The 20,345-nt window shown below is 48.1% G+C and overlaps 1 protein-coding gene across 1 annotated transcript; it reads right to left on the minus strand.

Annotated features, from left to right (window-relative positions):
- Positions 1 to 12,636: 12,636 nt before the first annotated feature.
- TOB1 (transducer of ERBB2, 1) lies at positions 12,637 to 17,184 on the minus strand. Its single transcript, XM_082492219.1, has 2 exons — positions 16,993 to 17,184; positions 12,637 to 14,582 (listed from the first exon to the last, which is right to left on the minus strand). The coding sequence occupies exon 2, from the start codon at positions 14,446 to 14,448 to the stop codon at positions 13,468 to 13,470; it is 981 nt and encodes a 326-aa protein (XP_082348345.1). The 5' UTR covers positions 14,449 to 14,582; positions 16,993 to 17,184; the 3' UTR covers positions 12,637 to 13,467.
- Positions 17,185 to 20,345: the final 3,161 nt, after the last annotated feature.

Raw genomic sequence — 20,345 nt, forward strand, 5'->3', positions numbered from 1 at the left:
AATGGGTGCCAGGCCGAAATCCCGCCCCGCAGCCACCAGCTGCCTCACAAGCGCCGTCACCCACCCCCTCCGCCCGGGATGATATTCACCCCGAGATGCACCTCTGCACCGGTTACTTACCGGTTCAATTTTTCATGTTTAGCCATAGAAGTTTTTCAGCAGACAAAAATTGAAGGAGGATTTGCTGCTCCTACCCTGGCAGGAAGATTTACACATCAGCAAATGATTTGTAACAAATCCGGTGTAAGATAGATGGAGCTGCTTCTCTTGTTCACAAATTATTCACAGACTATGGGCTTGAAGAGGAAGGAGTTTTCTCCTTGCTTTGTAAAATACACACACATGCATTTTTTTTATTATTATTTATGACTACTTTCACTGTAAAAAACACTCCTGAGAACATCTTTTGCAGAATTATTGCAGCTCACAGGTTGTTTAGTTGGTGATCCGGAGAGAGGACAGGTTTGGATTTTTTTTTCCCCTTTCTCCTTTTTTTAGTAATTGCCTTGACCAGCGAGACTTTTGTCACGGGTTTGAGCCTCTGGGCATTACGAGGTCATAAAATTTAAGTTTCTGGCCTCCGCTTCTCTCACCGGGCTGCTCAAGGGAGCATATCGCAGAAACAGCTCCTGGATTTTGCTGGGCAAGCGCAGCTCCTTAAATCGAGCTCCAGGGCAAACGCTCCGTTCGAGATTGCATTCCGCAAGCGCTCACAGTGGTGCAAAAAAGCGCTGTTTCTAGAAACGTTTCTGGCAAGAAGAGATGTTTCTAGAGCCTCAGGTGCCGCCACAGGAGGAAGCGGTACGAGATGCACACACAAATAGAAACAGGGACTCCCGACACCCTGAAGGGCTCAGAAGGATAATTCTAGCAAAACCTTTGGAGTTTTGCTCATATTCCGTATTTCTCATATAAGGGACTAGTTGTCTTTTTCTGGATCAGACTTTCTTTTCTCTGCTTCCATAGCTAGAATTAAAATGCACCTCCACGTTCTTGGCAATGCAGTGAGGGGGGGGGCAGACCCTCCATCCAGCTGTGCTACATTCAGGTGTCATTTGGAGTTTGCCGTCTTGGCCAGCCAGGCAAGCGAAGCAGCTCCAAACCTGCTTCTCGTGGTAGCCGCAGCCCGCAGGAGCCGCACGGCCCTGTGAAGCCGGCACGGCTACAGTCTGCCTGATAAAACCTAACAGTCCATTAAAAAACAACAAAAAAAGATAAATGTTATATTTTTGCCCTGAAGATCCAGCTGCTGCTAGGTGCTAACTAGGTCACCGTCCAAATCCCTGTCTTCATGGCTCGCGTGTTCCCGATGTGAGCCCGTGTGCCTGCGCCGCGTTTCGATCCGCGCGCATGGCGTAACGTACGCCAAACTCACTGGCCTGTGAGCTGAGCAAATACGCGACTGGTCTGCGACTGCGTTACGGGTAGGAGCAGATGGGTTGCTGGCTTAAATAAACGCATTTGCAAACTCCTCTCGGTCTGCTCACGGGACGGGGTGCAGCCCGGCTCCCGCACCCTCCGCTCACCCAACCTTCCCCGGCCTGGGGGTCCCGTGCTTCCGCTTTTGCATAAAGAAAATCTGGACACAAATACGTTTTTGCAAACGTAATTAAAAAAAAAAATAAAATCTCTTTTGATTAGTAACTTACGAGTGAAGCGTTGTTTACGTTCATGCACTGCTAATTGGAAGCATCCACAATATGAATGCGTCAGTCTGAGGCAGAGCAAAATAGGCACAGAATAAAAATATCTCCAGTGACCCGGTCCTGCAAATGCTGAGTAACTTTATGCTCTGGAGCAGAAGTGCCTTGAATAAAGCCATATTATGCATTCCTTTCGGAGCTGCACATAGGGGATGGCCGGAGTTAGCGAGGGCGAGGGGGCGGAAATAAAGAGCTACATTTTCCCTTATTCTGCTCTTGCGTCCTCAGCCGACAAAACAAGTCAACGGGCTGGGGAGAAGCATGCTTGTTTGCTTTGCGGCTGCTCGGGTGGGTGTTGCTCATTCCCCTGGGGGAGCCCATTTCCACCCAGCACGGTCCTCCGTCCTGGCTTGACACGGCCAGCTCTCGCACAACCATACAGCCCGCAACCTGCCACCGCTCCCCGCACACCCGGGAGACCTTCTGCTGGCGAGGAGGAGAAGGAGGAGGAGGAGGAGGAGGAGGAGGAGGAGGAGGAGGAGGAGGAGGAGGAGGAGGGCACGCTCACGTGGCTCATCAGCTGCCTGCGCAAAAGCAAGCTGGTGGTTTGAGCCCGGTTCCCAAAGCACAACTGCCGAGTGCCGGCACACGGCGGGCTCTCAATGGCCACCTTTGTTGGCAGCCACAGGCAGGAGCGCGCAGGAGCTGCTGACGTGGCACCCGGCTGTGTCACCTTGCCCCGTCCCCGGCTGCGGGAGCAGCGGGAGGCTGGCCCGGGGAGAGAGCACTTCGGCCACAAGCAGGGGCTCCCACCACCTCCTTCCTAATTTCTGTGTTCGCTTTTACATCCTAAAATAAAAAAGAAAGCCAAGCAAAGAGCCCGGCAGAGGAGGGAGACGGTGGAGGCGTTTCCCCTTCGCTAGGTCCTTCCTCTTTCTCCAGTTCCTTATTTCCCCCCGTCCAGCCTCTTCCCCCACCTGTTGAAACGTGGTTACCACGACACGATGACGGAAAAGCTGCAATTTTAATGTGTGAAGCTGTTACAATTTTAAATAATTGCTCTAAACCAAAAACAATCCAGAGGAAGAAAGCGGGGGTGGGGGTGGGGGGTGTCCCCACAGCACCCAGTGCCACCGGCCACCCTGCTCCACTCGCCGCCCTGGCGCTTCTCGGCAGACACCCTCCCACCCCGGCAAAAACCAATGTTTATATTTGTCACCTATATTTTTAGTGCATCCTAGACCCAGCCATGCCCCGGCCCAGCCTGGTGGGCCACCTGCCGTGCTGAAAGGCTCCTCTCAGCAAACGCTACCTCATTTCTGGAGGGACGGAGGAAAGAAAAGTCCCCAAGTGAATCCTGGCAGGAGCTGGCGGCAGGGTCCCCGTTTCACCAGTCCTTCAGGTTCTTCCAGTTCACGAGGACAATGTGCACAGCAAAGGCGTTTGCTCTGCCAGTGCCCTGCCAGTACCTGACCGCCGCAAAGGCAAACAACTCTCACAGCAGCAAAGCACCGGCGCAGACCCCTCTCCCCGGGCTGACTGCACCACAGAGGGACCATCGGGATAAATCCGTTGGGTTCTGGTGGGCTTTTGGAGACCGCTTCTAGGAGGACTTCAAAGAGTTACAAGTAATAATGACCAATTTCCAATTTTCCTTCTTTTTGTCTCAACTGGCTCATCTCCATACTTAGGACACTGTTGAGTGTTGCACAGCAATTAACACCTTTGCTGTGGGTACTGCACAGCCCAACTCATCTCCAGCAAAAAGGATTTGTGCCCCTGTATATGCTAAGCGACAGTCACTGCCATTTCGTCCCACTTGACACCAGGTCCCTTAAAAACATCCCCATAAAGCAGCTGCCCCCGTTTAAGGACATCCCAATCACGGAGAGGATATTGAACGGATGGAAAGCAAGTACTACTTTCTCTTTTCCCATGCTGTGGGAGGGATGGTGCATTTCTCAGGAGAATAAGGCCAACCTTGGTGGTGCCAAAGTCCATGGCTCACCTCGTCCCTGGCTCCTCCACCTCTCCTCTGACCTGTCCCCACCTCGAGGACGGGGACAGCGATACCACACGGGGCTTTTCTAAGGATCAAAGTCTGTTGCTGACCAGGAGGTGCTTTATGACAGCAGCACCATCGTACCCCAGGGTCACCCCGAGCTCTCAGGCGAGAAGGAAACCTCACAGCTCCTCTGCAAGGCACAGAAACGGGGTTACACCTCGTGCTGACGGGGAATGGAGGCCCGGAGAAATGGGAGCCGCTGCTGGAAGCCAGGCGCAGGCGAGCACAGTGAGCAGGTCTTATCCTTTCATTCCCGCCTCTCCACAGCGTGATTTATCGAGTGGTTATGAGAAAAAAAAAACCAAGTAAAGAAAGAAATAACTGGCTAGAGGTTATACAGCCTGGGCTCCCCTCTGTCCTTCAGCCTGCCCAGATGGATGTCGTTACGGGGAAGGCTGGGAAGGCTGGAGATCGGATACAGCCCTCAAGTTGAGGAGCTGTAACAGGGGAGTGAAAGAAAAGGCTTTGGATGAAGATAACTGCAGCAGTTATATGACTAATCCCAACATCTACAGACATTTTCACCCCTGCCTGTAAGAGCTATGTGATCCTAAGCATGCTTAAGGAAAACAACCCCGCTCTGGCTAGCGGATGACTAACTGCTTGCAAATAATACAGGTATCTTTTTATATATGAGAAAAGACCAAAATACCCGAGATGACAGGGCCCCAGAGAAGGGACTCACAGCCGGGCACTCGAGCACAGCTAGCTCTTTCCAAAAGGCAACCGGGAACCGGACGACGCGAGACCTGGCCGCAGCACGCCCAGCCAGAATGGGCCTTTTGTTCGAGCAAATGCAAACGTCGTGATAGGGAACGGGCCAGTTGCCACCCCGCGGCAGTGCCCCCGGCGGTAGGGTCGGGCTGACCAGCCTCAGCTCTCTCTAGAAAATACGCAAAGCCAAAATCCTAGCTCTAACCACTCCGACTTTCAGAGAGAGTCAGCTCAAAGTCACTCTCACGGATGATCCCTGTCTGCGCTTACGTATCGCTCATTTTCTAATTTCGTCAGGCGGATATTTAAGTATGTGGAGTCCGTTTGTGCAGGCATCAAAAAGCCGAACACATTGGAGATCTCAGACTGAAATGTATTTTAAAATGCATTATGATCCGCATATTACCCACAGCACATGTGTAGAGAGGAACACTTTCAGTGACTGTAAAAGGCAAAACTCTTTCCTGCGTAGTTCAGGTTTCCCTCCCCACAGTTACCCCCGTTGTAGGTGAACAAGGTCATCATCCTCCTCTCCATCCATCCTCCTCTTCTGAGCCTCGGTGGACACGGCGGTAGAGCCGAGTGAGCAGGACTGTTTCAACAGCAGCAGCGGTGGCCACGGCAATCAGCCTGGGAAGGGCTTTGGGATGCTGCAGGAAGGAAAGGGATAAAGTATATGATATTAGTACAGCAGGACTGTTTACAAGATTCAAGAGTCCCATGTTGCCATTAACAATTAACTCTAGATCAGCAGAGGAACACCGTTCTCTACCATAACTGTGTGTATTTTTAGATAAACATCTTCCACAAATGTTTTGTAAAGGAATCTTCTTTGCCTAAAGCATCTACTGCTTCTCAAGCCTCCAGTGGTACAGCGTAAACCGTGTTACTGATAACGATTGTTCCTGCATTTGTTTCTTGAACACAGATCACAAAATACACAGTTTATTTGGGAGTGTCTGTATACTCTTCTATTTCTGTCCTTCTTTATTCAACCCCGTAGAGTAAAACAGGCAACAGCGAGTCCGGAGAGGGACACAGCCCTGCCCTCAAGAGATTACAGTCTCCCTCAGATAATACACTGCAAATTATACATGGTGAGGCACAGACCTCAGAATGGGGAGAACAGCTTGGTTTGGGAAAGCCACTAAGAAAAGCAAGTTTTAAGGAAGACCTCGAAGGAAAACGAAAAGAGAAATCAAGAGGGGGGACCCAGGAATTTCAAAGAATAAAGAAGGCAGGAGAGAGTTTGTACAGCAAAACGTGTGGAAAAGGATTGGTTCGTAGAGATGACATCCAGAGCCTACATTTAACCCATGTTCTGACACCAGACTTCGGGCAGGGAAGCCGCTTCAAATATTAAATGCTTAAAACCACAGAGACCCCGAGAAAAGATGAAAGACAACCTTACTGACCTCTGAAAGTTCACCACCCCCAAACGCATGCCCTCTACTGAGGTGATCATCAAGTCAGCCTTGCTCACAGGTCTCCGGTGTCACCAGCAGCTTCGCTTACCTCCCACCAGCCGCTGCCACGTGGCACGCTCGGGGACAGCACGGCAATCCGAGACAAGGGGGGACAGACGGCTTATAGCCCGAGCAGCCCCACCACGTGAGGCCTACGCTCCCCTCCTGCTAATTGGGCAGGTAGAGTACCTCCTGCAGGAGCTCATCAAGGCTCTGCCTTCGTTTGTGGACTCAGCTGGGCGGGAACAAGCGCGGTAGACGCGTTGCAGCGAGGACAGCGCGGGATGCAAGCGAGGCAAGGGCAGGGAGAGGGGACACCGTTTATTAGGTCAGCTGGCGTACTTGGAAAAACGAGACATGCTTTCAGGCGCATAAGGCTTCCTCAGGTCTGAAATAGAAGCAATAACCTTAGAGCTAAATACAGGTTGAGAATAATTGTTCTGAGTTAAACTTCATTATATTAATGAATTAGGCAATTTGAGAGAAAGGGTGATTGGTTCCTGTTGATCAAAGGGAGGATACGAGCCAGAGGACAGCTGATAATGTCATTTATGGCACAAAGAGAGGGCGAGAGAGACAGGAGTGATTATTGCCTGGGGATGGCTGGTGGTAGCAAAAATTATAATGTAATACGCAATCAATATCTGAGTGATTTTTTATATCCTCGACTCAGGAATTTTAGTACTTGGATTGTCTTCTGAAGCAGTTTTGTAGACCTTCCGTGAAGGTCGGGAGCGAGAGGTCAGAGATGCAGCGGCTGACCTCTTGCCGAGGGTTTCTGACCCCTCTCAGTTGGTAGGAGGTAACTCCAGTTGGTCGCCTGCAGTTGCTGCCACCAGACTGCCGAATGGGAGATGCGCACCGCACAGACAGGAGGGCGGTGGTGGGTCTCGGTCCTTCTGTGTCACTTAGAAATCCGATTCCATTAGGCAGCTGTGGTTAACTGCCAACACTTCTGAGTTCATCCCTTAGATATTGTGTTTCCTGTGAAGTGCCAGTCCCAGGGAACCTGTGATTTCCCGAGGACCTAAATGTTCACATAAAAATGAAGTTCTTAGCAGACTTGTAGAGAAAAGCTAGAACATTCTGCAATCTATTTAACTCTATACCCAGGAGATAAATTGATATAGTGCGAGGTTGATTATTATTTACGCTTACCTCATAATTTCTAAAATATTCTTGGAGGCCTGAATCACAATTTCTTGAGTGATTTGGTTTGGCAATACTGAAATGAGTCTTTAAGGACAGCACTGACAGTCTAGAAGGCGCAAATGGAGAACATCGTTACGCGTTACTTAAAAATTAAATATCAATTGTTCTCAAATAAAATACGATCTATGGCTCAAAGCAGTTAATAAATATGAGATTCACAAATACCTGAAAAGTAGGTAGTTTTCAACAGGAGTCAGGAATTCCGCACTCTTCCCACTAAACTGCCAAACGGCGGTGCTGCTCGTACCTGACTAACCCTGAGACACGGGCGGACGGAGAACCCGTTGGCTTCAAAAATAAGTTGCAGTTATCTCCAAGATCGGAGACTCATCAGGGAGTTAAAGGCTCAAGTATGGGCTTAAAAACACCAAAACCACTCAAGACAAGGCTGAAGCAATCTGTTGCAGCGCGGGCAGACAGTTCGCAGCACAGCCAGTGGCAGAACCCAGCAGCCCCGTCTCGCTGCTGGCACAGGGGATGCTTAACCTTATGGTCTAATGAAAATCAAAGGGGAATTTGTTTTAGTTTGTAAAATCTGCATGCAAGTCTAATTTTGACCAGCGGCAACTTCAGTGAGTGGGCTGGTGTAAAATTTTCACATGATTTGTACTGGAGGAATATATACTTCCATATCTATAGAAACACCCACAGAAATTCTTTTACAGAATCACAATAGTCAGTATGTGAGATCTCACTGCTCCGGAGGCCTTCTGCTCCGGCGGCGGATGAATCAGGCTCTATATCCCATGGACAATGAGAATCAAGATTTTTATATGCACGCCTTATTTCACAATGTAAAGGTCATCTAATACACGTTAAGTGAATCGTACAATGGAGAAGACTCTCAAAGGCCGCAGCGACTAAAGGCAATAAGAGGAGGGAATGGTAGGTCAACCTCAGAAGATGTTCCTGTGGTGTACAGAAACTGAATGAAGTTCCTTATTGACAGCAAAAAGACAGCACTAGCCAGCTACCGTCTGACACTCGCTGACAGTGAATTTCAATGGAGACAGAGGAGGAAACAAACACAGAAAAGGCAGTGACTTGCCCAGAGTCGGATCTGGAGCGCGGGGTGCCTGAGTTGTCATCTGTCATACCATGTCCTTCACTAACCTGCCACCTCCCATTTCCATCAACGTGACTAACAACTCCCGGGCTGTTGCGGTACCGGATGAGGCTGCCCAAGCAGCAAATCCGTGAGCCTCTGAGCAGCCAATATAATCCTTAACTGTACTCTGACATTCAGTAGTTCTTTACACTGTGTCTTTGGAGACAAAGCGAAGTCAAGCGAGCCTTAGCCTACACGGGGCGGAGGGAGAGGGTACCTCTCGGTGGCTGGAGCCTCGCGTGCCGAGGTCTCCCACGGCACAGCAGTTTCCGGCATGGAGCAGTTTAAGAGATGAGGTCAGAGAGAAGTGGAGTCTGGGTGAAAAGAAGAGCGGCATGAAAGCACGGTGCAGCAGAGCAAGCAGCGAGAGGCAGCGAACAAGGGGAGCTACGCACGAGCCGGTCCTTCTGAGGATGCTGTGGGAGAGGTGGAAAAGATGAAGGCGGGGGTTATGGGTGCAGTAGGGAACGAATACGAATATCTTCTGCCAAGGGGAAAAAAGGTTGGTTTCCAGGTCTGTTTTTAATTGCATTAGCCTGTCCTGTTGGTATAACCTTCTCAAAGAAGCGCGCAGGGGCACTAAACAATAATTAAGGCACCGCATTCCCAGTGTTCCCTTTTGGTTTATGCTCTGGGTAGTCTTGAAGCAAAGGGGAAAAGGGAACGCAGCCCAACAAGCTCCACGAGGGCACGGAGCTGACAGACTGTTTAAATGTAATGGTGTCTCAGCTCTCAGAGGAGGAGAGGATCTCTGATTTCGGGCCTCTGACGCGCTGAATTACCAAATGAAAACTACAGCAAGTTCCACCAAAACTGCAGCCATCAATACTCCAGATTGTTTTTAACAAACAAAAGTTGACAGAATAAAGAACGGGGGTTGAGGGATGTCTGCACTGTACGCCAAGGTTTTTCTAAAAATATTTTACACCTGCTATTCGTTCCGCACACTGATCATATTTTGTCTATGAGGTAGAGAACTCGTAGTGCCAAAGGGAATGTGGTTTATGTTCCCAAGTCTTAATGCTTTTTCCCTTCTGTAAGGCAAAACTCCTTACTACCCTCGCTAAAATAAAGCCAAGAGGACAAAAGTCATCCGCGCGCTGCCACGGTAACAGTTTAACCGTTCCTCTCGCTGATCTTTGGAAACAATCCCTTCAGCGGGATTTTACAGCTCTGGCACTTCGATTTAGCAAACTTTTTATGCGGCTCATGAGAGGAATGCAGCCAACTCTGTACACTCAATTTAAATCAACTTGCTGATGATATAAAAAAGAGTGCTGAACCGCCGGTTTGCTTCATCTGCTCCAAAACTACCAACACAAACTCCGAGGTATTTATTCCTGAAACGTTAATAGAACAGTCTGGGGCGTCAGATCAGTAAATGAACTCTGGCTTGATCCCATGCCGGTCCAAAAAGCTGATTTAACAATTAGTTATTTGGTGACTTGATATTTCAGAAACGCAACTGGGCTGTTTGCTACCAGCGGGCTTTTGCAGGTTGGAACACGGCGGGAGACGGGGTGCAGAGCACGGGGCACGCAGCCACGCTGCCGCTGGGGAATCACCTGCCACGGCTCTCTGGAGCAAGAGGTGGTACAAGCAATGTTTAATAGCGTTCTAATTTTGCGTGGTGAAGGAGGGATGGATCTTTCTGTGGCTTACACCCAAGTTCTCGATTCGTATAAATTACGATAGCTTAGTTGAAGTTAAAAGAACTACAAAACTTGTACTCACCGAGAGGGCAGCGCGCCCGCCAGCCCGTGCCCTCCGGATTCCCATCCGCAGCAGGAGCCTTTGAGAGCAGGACGCCGTGATGAAGCACTACGTATTGTCAGCTCCACCTGTGAGCGGGCTCTCCTTTGCAGAAATAATCAGATCAATTTAATTTTGGTGATCGCTACTAGACTTCTGATCAAAAGTGCGTCTACCCACAGAACACATGCAGCAGAGGCCGTCGCTGCCTGTCGACCCCCCTCTGCCCTGCTGCGCCACGACACCCCTGAACTCACTTTCACGGGTCTCAGATTACCATTTTCAAAAGTTATCGGCTTGTGCTGAATTGAGTTGAGCCGTACAGCTGAAAGCGCTTTGAACTTGTGCTTGGGTGGGGACCGGGAGGGAAGAGACAGGACGCACTAAGCAGCATTGAGGGGGACACACACTTAAGGCTTTACCCTTTTCTTCACTGTAAATTAAAGACATCTTCCGAGGTTTAACTTACACTGGCAATTTTAAGGAAGTAAATTGCATGTTCACATGAGAAAATACAAAAGAACTTGCACAACTGGGCAAATGCTTCCTTTTCCCCCTTCCCCCCCGTTAGGTCCCCGCTCCCAAAGCAAATGCACTTACCTGACCGCAGTGCCCAGGGCTGAACGCTGCCTGGGCGCAAATTAAACCTGGCACTCGTTTGGAACAGCACATTGCAATGTAAATGTTTGATCTAACAAATTCAGCACCAAACTTTAGCAAAAGATAAACAAATGGGTGAAGCAGACTGAACAGAAAGTGCACGTCTTTAATTTCTATGAGGAGTAAGAGAAAACATCAAAAATCTTTGTATTTGCATTCTTTGAGAAAACTGGAAGCTCTCTCTACAGACTCTCTCCTTGCAGAGCACCATAAACAACCCACGGAGGACAAAGCCCTGCTTATTAAAATCTTCATATTAAAAGGCAATGCAAAAAACAACCTCGATTTCCAGAGATTCTTCCTTGCTGCAAACCACTGTCCTTCGTACGCGGAGCCGGCTGCAGTGGCAGTGAACAAATCAGCACGGGAAGAGGATAAGCTTGATGACCTTTAAGACAAATGATTTCAGTTTAAATCACAGGAACAGCAGTATTACAGAACACGGAGAATAGTCTCCACTGTCCGAGTTGCTCAACCTCCCAGGCAGTATAGGTATTACTATTATACTGTAAATACTAAAATTGTAGTAAGTCTTAAAGTCTAGGCGGACAAATAGAAATAATACACCGAGCTAACATTCTCCACTTTTCAGTAATAGATCCAATATTTTATTCTAATTCTTTTTTAAAGCAAAATCATCCACTTAGATACCAAATGATGCACTTTTGAGTTCTGTCCACTGATGTGCCCTTAGTGGAAAGATAATCCAGATGGCAAACTCGATAAAAAGGAGCAAGTTAAATACAGACAGACAAATGCCTAAAAAAACATTCGCTCCGTTACTGCTTTTGAATTGGTTGTCATGGCATTAGAAATTGATAGCATTGTCAGCCCCGTGTCTCCACCCTGCCTGTTTCTTCACAGCCTGACTCTGACCAAAGCAAAGATCTCACACTGGTGTTGAAAACCACCCTCTTCCTCACACTACTTGGCTATTTCCACCAAAACACTGCTTGCATCAAACCGGGGGTGTAACCGTGCAGGCAATTTACACTTTTTGTAAAATCAACCGCATCAAATAGGAAGAGACTGATCTTCAGCCTCAAAATCCAGTTTCAGAACACTAAAGTTCAGATAATTTTAATCCTGTGCCACTCCTGCATTTTACAATTCATCATCACAAGCCAAAGGACAATCTGCTTCGCATGCACCTTCTCTTTTTACAACTGGAATTGACATGAAAAATAAGTTGATGTTCATCAGATTTACAGATTAAGGTAAGTTTCTCTTTCCCTTGATGATGTCCATTAGGTAGGAACACTATTTGCTGAACAGACGGAAAAGAGTAAGGGATGTAACTTCAAAATAGCCCTGGAAAAGCTGAGTTGTTTTGCCAGCCTCCGAGTTCTTTCTCCTCCTACTCACATTCACATTTTGAGAATCTATTAAGTCAAAATCGGTAAAATCCACTAAAATAAAAACCTTAGAATGTCACATTGTTGTTGCATTACATTTATCTTTTTAATAGAGCATATAAAATAGAAGTTTACAATGAGTTTAGTAAAGGGTAAATCAGCACTTTTATTCAGTCTACTTTCTGAGCTATTAATCCCCAATACAGAAACAGACCGCTGATGCGCTGGGCTAGGACCTCTCCAGATCATAGTTCAAATCCATTCTGATGACAGGGAAAGAGAATTTCATTGAATCACCCGAGTCCCTTCTAGATACGTCGGATCACACAAAACCTCAACATTCGCACAGCTTGTAGTCTTAACTCTCAAGGAAAAAAAAAAAAAAATAAAATTTCCTCCTGGCTTCAGTGAGCCGCAGTTACAGAAAACAAGTGAAAGTTTGCTCAAATAATTGTAGGCAAGTACTTAATCAGGCTATGTGCTTTGTCAGTAGTATTTTAGGTAAAGCAACTCATTATTGTGGTGCATCAATAGAGCAACCCTCTCCATCGCTCCTTTGTGATGCACTGAGTCAGACTTTTTTGCATCATTAGCACTGACAACACAATAAACGCCGCGCTCTGATCTTCAGAACAGTAAAAACACAGACCACAACAGTCAATTAATTTTGAAGAATTTTAATACAAACTTAATATAAACTATTTCAGTCCCTCTTAACATGTAAGACACTGACTCAAAATACTTTTATACCTTTTTTCAAGTATTGCACAATGTAGGTACAAAATTAATATTTACGATTACATTTTCTTCCATAATATATAGCAAAAATCTTTAAACTTTTAACAGAAAATACAATTTGTGTTTCTTTTGAAAAAAGCAAATATTTCGTACATTTTAATTCCACCACTAAGGAATATTCTGTACACAACTTTTTATTTTTTTTTTTTAGAATTGATGTCTTTAAGATGGATATCTTACAATTTCAGTAAAAAAAATACAACATGAAGCTGCTGCAGCTGTCACAGATCACTGTAGTAAAAAGATATAAATGCAATACCATGTTGTAGAAACAATATATATACTCTGATATTTTACAAACTTTGTACTAAATTAAATTATACAATTAGAAAAAGACCAATAAACCCACCTATTAGTGCCAATTTTTTAATATATATACACATATATGTTTGCGGACATATATGTATACACACGTGAAAAAAATCAGCTACGTCCTTGCTATATCTTAAATACTGTAAGAGGCCATATTTTGAGAGTATATTTTTGTAATGTACAGTCAGTATAAAATAATTTTGTGCTTGGTTGGCAAATGAAAAAATGATGCATGTTGTATTTATCTAACCAAGCCTGAATGTATTCATACTACAAGCCTTAAAAAAAAAATCTCAAGAGGTGGAAAAAAAGATACACCCTTGGGTACGTGCATTTTAACTTGTACAATAGTATTTACTTGTATTTCACTTTCGTTTTATTTTTAGTTAGCCATAACTGGCTGGAATTGCTGGTTAGAATACTGCATGTTGTTCAAACTAAAATTCAAGCCATCCACAAAAGACTTTTCATTTAGACCTCCATAGGCTGCAAACATATCAAAGGCATTACTGTACTGGAGAGGACTGAGGTTAAGGGGGCTGTCACCAGGAAAGATGCTACTGGTACTACCTTGACCCTGCATGTTGGGGAAAATGAACTCCTTTGCGTTAGGAGAAAGGGCAGAAGTCTTCTGCTGTTGTTGTTGCTGCTGCTGCTGACTGCCTAAGCCAAGCCCGTAGAGAGAGTGCATGGAGGAGGAAAGGGCTTTCTGCTTCAACAGGTCATTGACATTCAAGCCAAGGTTGGTGGGAGAGGTGCGGGCGACCTTGTTGCTACGGCCGCTATTCTTCATTTTGGTCGAGCCAAACTTGGTGGCAGCAAATGTGGCAGTGGTGAAGGTTAAAGGCTGAGTGGAGCGGGGCATGAAAGTTGGGCTCACAGCAGCAGAGTGACCAAAGGGAGGAGAAGGAGAACTAGACACTGAAGATGCTGGGTCACTAATTGGCATGAACACCTGGGCCTCTGGGTTAAAGCTGTTCTTGATTTCCTTATCCAACTCACATCCATTTTCATTATCATCCACATAAAGCACTTTCACTGGTCCCTTTTCACCGATTTGGTATGAAACCTCAAATGGGTCAATCCAAACGCTAAGATCCTGAGGCAAGTTGCCACGAACATCATCAATGTCCAAACCACTCTCTTTGGATGCTTGTTCTATGACAGGGTCCACTTTCTCCCCTATATGTATACATCTAAACCCTGATCCTTTGTATGGCTTTTCTGGATACCAGTGCCCTTCATACTTCTTCTTAAGAAGTCTTTCAAGCTCTTCACCAAAAATGTTGACACGTCGTCTGGGAAGCTTATTGTACAAATATGAAATAATAAAATTGAGTGCTACTTGGATTTCAAGCTGCATAGCTGCTATGCCACAAAGTTTTAAGTCTGTTTCAAAACCCGAAGAAAGTGTTCAAGATGCCACAGGGAAACAAAATTTCATTCAAAGTGCTGATTCTAGTCGATTATTATCCTTCACCTTGAGTGCTCTTGTTCCTTTAAGAAAAAACAAAAGCAAACACATCCAAATAAGGAAAGTGTAAGATCAAGCTCCAAGGCCTATTCTTTCAGCTTCACTTTCTGCATGAAACAGGCTATTTTTAAAATCAAAAACGTGCATCACACTATTTATGTTCATGCCCGTGGAAGGTGAGGATGTCAATTACATTCAGAAGGACTTACAAACAATACTGCAGAAGATGCACTAGGCATGTGTTTACATATACAGCATGGGGCATTTCAAAATCACATGAGCTTGCTGTTTAGTTATTCACAAAGCAGCAAGGATAATTTTTAAGACATCACAGAACTGCCAAGCCTGTCAAGGGTTCAATTACCAACCCATATTTGGATGATTTATAGTACTCAGCTGCAAAATTTAGCACCAGACTACTAGTTTAGCTTGAAAGGTCTTAGTCCAAGGGTCATTTATCATTTTAAAGTTTGCAAACATATTGATTGCACCATAAGCTACAGAATTATAAAAATGTTAACAGTTGCTGTAGAAGATTTCACACAAATAACTAAAATTATGCAACATTTATTTTAAGTCCAAGCGAATCATCCACATAAACTGCGCGCTGGCAAAATTATGCTAACTGAAGAGAAAATGTCGGCTGTACATATACAATTCCTTATTATTAGATGTAATATATTAACAGATACTAAATTCATATATCGGGTTGTCTACCGTTCAGATTTCAAAAAGTTACTGCAGCTAACAGGGCTTCTGATAGCAATCGTTTTTGAGGCTTTTCTCCTTCTCCATGACTCCATTTTATATTTAATATAAAATATGGTTGCCACTCCTTCACAAAGGACAAAAGAGAAATTAGCTATCTAAAGTTAAAGAAGGGAAAAGAATCAAGTATTAGCACACACACCGCTAATGAAAATCCTGCAGTACCTTAACATAAAGGTACTCAACCACAGGAGACACCTTTGTTCAAAAAGTTCCAATGAAACAAAATATGTATTTTTTGGCTCAAGTTAAATGCCAAACAAGAATTTAAATTAAGAGTGTGCTTTTCTGCACTGCATCACTAGGAGCAAAATTTAGTGTAGCTGTCACTGAAGATTAGAGAAATCAAAGTCAGTATCAAAATCCTTTAACAATGTGAATACAATGCTTTTTTATTTCTTGCTCCAAACAATCTCCTTTTAAAGTCTGGAACCCTATTTCCAAGCCACTCGTGTTCTCCCCAACATGGTATGGGAATAGTTTGAAAGCCTGTACGATAAGGCGACCTTTAAACGTTTGCTGGATCAGCACTGGGTGGGGATAAGGAAAAGATCAAGGGCAAACAGAAGATATTTACAAAAGGGACACAATCAGTACAGAAAAGCTGATTGGGTGGTTAACAGGGTCATTTAAAAATTATTTATTAATCCATCTGTTTTGTTTCCCTTCCACCGTGTCCTTTAGGAATGAAATGATCCTTTCAATGCACACCGGGCAGACGCTATAGATTTTCCGAAGCCCCAAAACTGATCCATGCTACGAGCAGCCGGTCAAACAAATCAAGCTTGATCATCTCACCCTTTTATTTTTAATTATTATTGTTTTTATTATTATTTGGAGGGGACAGCGCTCCCGGGCCCCGGCTGAGGGCAGCGTGGGAGTTACATAACCCGGCGGCCGCCCCTCATTAGATGGCTGCTCATTAGGTTGCTGCTCACAGCCCGGCAGCGGCAGGAGGAGGAGGAGAAGGAAGGGCATTTTCTGAGCCCGTAAGAAAGAAAATGAAGTAGAGGAAGGGAGATGACTGGGGGGAGGGGTGGGGGGGGTTGGTGCAGGGCCTCTCTCCGCACACGGTCCAGCACCCCGGGCCCGCCGACACCCCCCGCCCCGGGGCAGCGTCCCGCAGGTCGGCTCCGGCGCTGCCCGGCTCCGGCAGCGGCTCTTACTCAGCCGGCACCGCTCACCCCTGCCAGCCTGACGGACCGCCCCGCAGCCCCGCTCCGCTCCCCGGGCCGTGCCCTCTCCCAGCCCCCTCGCTGAGGGGCAGTCGCCCGTCGCCCCCCACCCCCCCTCCCTTCGGCTCCTCTGCCGCTGCGCCCCCCACAGCACCCCGGCTCTTCCCCTCCCCCGCCTCACTCCCCGGCACCGCGGGGTCGTGACCGCCTCAGCACCCCGCGCTGCCCGCCTCACTGCCGGGCCGCGCCCGCCTCGGCACCCCCCCCGCCTCAGGGGCCTGGGCCGCCTCAGGCCCCCCGTCACGACGGCCGGGGCCGCGCCCGCCTCAGGGGCCGGGCGGTGGCGGGCTGCCTCAGCCTCCCGCTCGCCTCACGGCCGGGGCCGGGCGGTGGCTGCCTCAGCCCCCCGCCTCAGCGCCTGCCTTCGGCCTGGGCCCCCCCAGCACACACCCCCCGGGCCGTCCCCCCGCCCTCAGCGAGCGGTACTCACCCGTGTGGGTGTGCGGGGGGTAGTGCAAACAATCCCGGCGGGGGTGTGAGTGCGGTGGGGGGGGATGTGCGAGGGTGGGCGGCTCAGCACCCGACCCCCATCTCGGAGAGCCGGCTCCCTCGGCGAGGATGGGAGGGGAAAGGAAAGAGAAGACAAAAAAAAAAAAAGAAAAAAAAAAAGAGGGAGGGGGGAGGGTTGAAAAAAAAAAAGGGGGGGGGAGGGAAAGGGGGGGAGGGCTGCGCTGCTCACACCCCCACGACGGGCGCGCTCTGCCGCCGCAGCTGGGCTCCTTCTGCTACTGCCCCGCCGCCCGGCGCGCCCCTATATATGGCCTCCCTTCCCCCGCCCCCCGCCGCGCCCCACCGGGCCACGCCCACCCACCCCGCCCTCCACTGGCTAGCGTCCGGGCTGGCCCCGCCCACCACCCCTCAAGCCCCGCCTCTCCCCCCTCCCCTCGCGCGCAGGGCCCTCTGCTGCGCCCCCTTCCCCCACCCCGCCGTGGAGGGGCCGCTCTCTACGTCAGCTCGCTCCTCACCTCACAACACCGTTGCGTCACTGCCTACGTCAAACCCTGCCCTCGCGCCCCTCAGCTCCGCAGGGATGAGGGGGGAGGGGGCCCGCGATGAACTACATCTCCCATGATGCGGCACGGCATGGGGGGGGGACGGGGGACAGCCCGCGGGGAGCTCAGCAGCGGCGATGGAGGCTCGGCGGGGACCGGGAGGGAGGGAGGGCGCCCTAGGGTCCCTTTCGCAGGCGGGGGCGAGGAGCCGGGCTGCGTCCCCCAGGCACCGGCGGGGCTGAGCGAGAGCGGCCTCCCCTCAGCCACGGGCCCGCCGAGCCGAGCCGAGCCGAGCCGAGCCCTGACGGGGGATGGGGGGGCGGCCCCCCCTGACCGGCCCCTCACAGCTCCCCCCTGCTCCAGCCCCGCCGCGGCTAAAAATACACCCCACAGGTAGCAACGCTGACCGATTGGCTGCCTGCCCGCCCTGGTAGCCGCCTGATTGGTCAGTGGGTATCGAGGAGGAAGACGTCAAGGCCCAGTTTTGGGGGGGACAAACGTTGACGGGGGGAAGGGGGGAGGGGGGGGCGCAGCCGGCGCCTCAGCGGCCGCGGGGTACACTGTGAGGGCGGACAGGCCCCGGCGTGGGGGAGTGTGGGGGGGTGGACGCGGCGGTGGCCCTCGCCCAGCGCCGCTGCCACCGAGCCCGGCTGCGGCCTGCGGGGAAGCGGCGGGCGGCCCGGCCTTAATTCTAACGCGGGACACGGCTAAATGTCGGGGGAGCGGCGGGGCCGCCCCCTCCCGCGCCCACAGACATTGGGGGTGAGCCCCGGGCCCGGCGGCGGGAGAGCCGGGCCCCCTCTCTTCGTTAAAACATCGCTCTTTTTGCTCTTTAAATACCACTTGCGGGTGTTACTAGGACCGGGGTTGGTGTGGGGAGCTTCACACCGGCGAGCAGCACCCGGATTTGGAGGACAAACTGCGGAGGTTGGGGTGGATTGTTTTTGTTTTTTTTTTTTTTTTCTTTTCTTTTTTCTTCTCCTCTTGCTCTGTGTTTGTATAATAATAAAGCATTTTGGCATAAACGCTGCATGGGCCCCAGGAGAGATTTGGAAATGCCAGTCAGAAGAAATGCCAGAACGTTAACCCTTTGGAGCTTAGAATATATACGAGACTGTGTGGGAGATGGGAGCCTGAAAACCGAAATGTTAAGGGAAGGAAGATAGCAGGCGCAGCGCTGGGGATTTTCCACAGCTGAACATTCCTGCTAGAAGGCCAAATTCATTGTAAAACGCACAGTTTTTACTCAGATGTATCAATGTTGATGCTACTAAGATCGCAATATTGCAAACAACTTGAAAATCTTCATTCAGACTCAAAACGCTTCTGATTTTTTCCCCTATTTTTCGTTCATTTTTAACCTTAAAGGGCTGCATGGGCCTTCAATGAAAATTGGGTCATCTGTTATCACTGTGCACCCCAAATGGAAAATAAAATAGGGAGATTATAAAATTGCAAGCATTGGCAACTGGGAGACTACTGAGAGTTGCTGTAGCACAGCTGGGAATCCAAATGAGAGTCTTGGATTTTTTTTGTTTAGAACAAGTTGTCATTACTTTTACCACAAAAGTTAAGAGACAATGGGAAATAACTACTGAAACAGATAAGGTGAAAAGGCAAATACAGTAGTTGTTGGTTTTTTTTTTTCCTTAATTAGAACTTAGAAACCTCCCTGGTACAGCAAACACTGAACAAATTGACAGATAACATCAGCCGCGTCAGTGAACGGTTCAACGCGGTACTGTGCTCGGCTCTGCGCTGGCGGGGGTAGCAGCAGCAGCAGATTGCCCTTTGAAGTGGGAAAAACTGCACAACTCCGTAGATCGATGTTTTCAGGTGAGATTTAGTAAGGAGCTTTACAAACCGAATAACTCTGCTGCTGAGTTGCTAAAAAAAATTGAAAGGTTGTAAAAGCAGAGACTTTCTTTTAAATAGCTTTAACACTACATGAGAAGCATTAGGAACTGCATTAAATATACAGAGCTAATACATTTATAATCACGGCAGCTGTGGGATCCTTTAAAGCTGTAAAAATGGTGATGTACTTTGCTGTGGCTTATGTAAATGAAGCTTCTAATGCAGCCAATGCTAAAATTGCATGCTATTAAACGAATCTGATGTTAAATGTTAAAGACAGGTGATTGCCCTAAGAATAACCTCTTCCGGTCAGCAAGAATCAAGCCCACTTCTAGTGGTCCAATGAAAGTTGCAATTTATCCTCGTTTGTCTGAAATTTTTAAACTGCAGTGATCGTTATGTTGTTCACATATAACACATCAGAACTAGGTGGCCAGACTGTGCTACTGTTAAATTATTAGAACCTAAAACCAGAGTCTAATCCAAGATCACTTGTATTCTGAAAACCTCAATGGGCTTTTTGATCCACAAAGAGGTCAGAATAGGCCCTGCAGTATTTTTCAGTCCTTTTGATTAATACACAGCAATAACAAAATGTCTACCTCTCCCAGCTAGAAAAATCTTTAAAAATGCAATCAATACAAAATAACAACTCCAGCAGCAAAATTTTACTCCTGTTGCCAATTCTATTCAACCGAAAGATTAATCTTAAAGAAAAGAAAAAACGCATATTCTCATCTTTCCTGACAAACATTCACAGTTTTTCTCCCAGAGCAAATCAACAGAGGTATCTCAGAGCATGGCAGGGAGGCAGGAGCGACATTAGAAGTGAGACGACTTTCTTAATCTCTATTAAACGAGAAGGACTTTGATCTCATCCCCTGTTGGTAGCCATATCCTGCGCTGCTGGCCAGCGAGACAGCCATCACCAGGA

Source organism: Vanellus vanellus, assembly GCF_965231255.1.
Source record: "Vanellus vanellus genome assembly, chromosome: 17".
NCBI lineage: Eukaryota > Metazoa > Chordata > Aves > Charadriiformes > Charadriidae > Vanellus > Vanellus vanellus.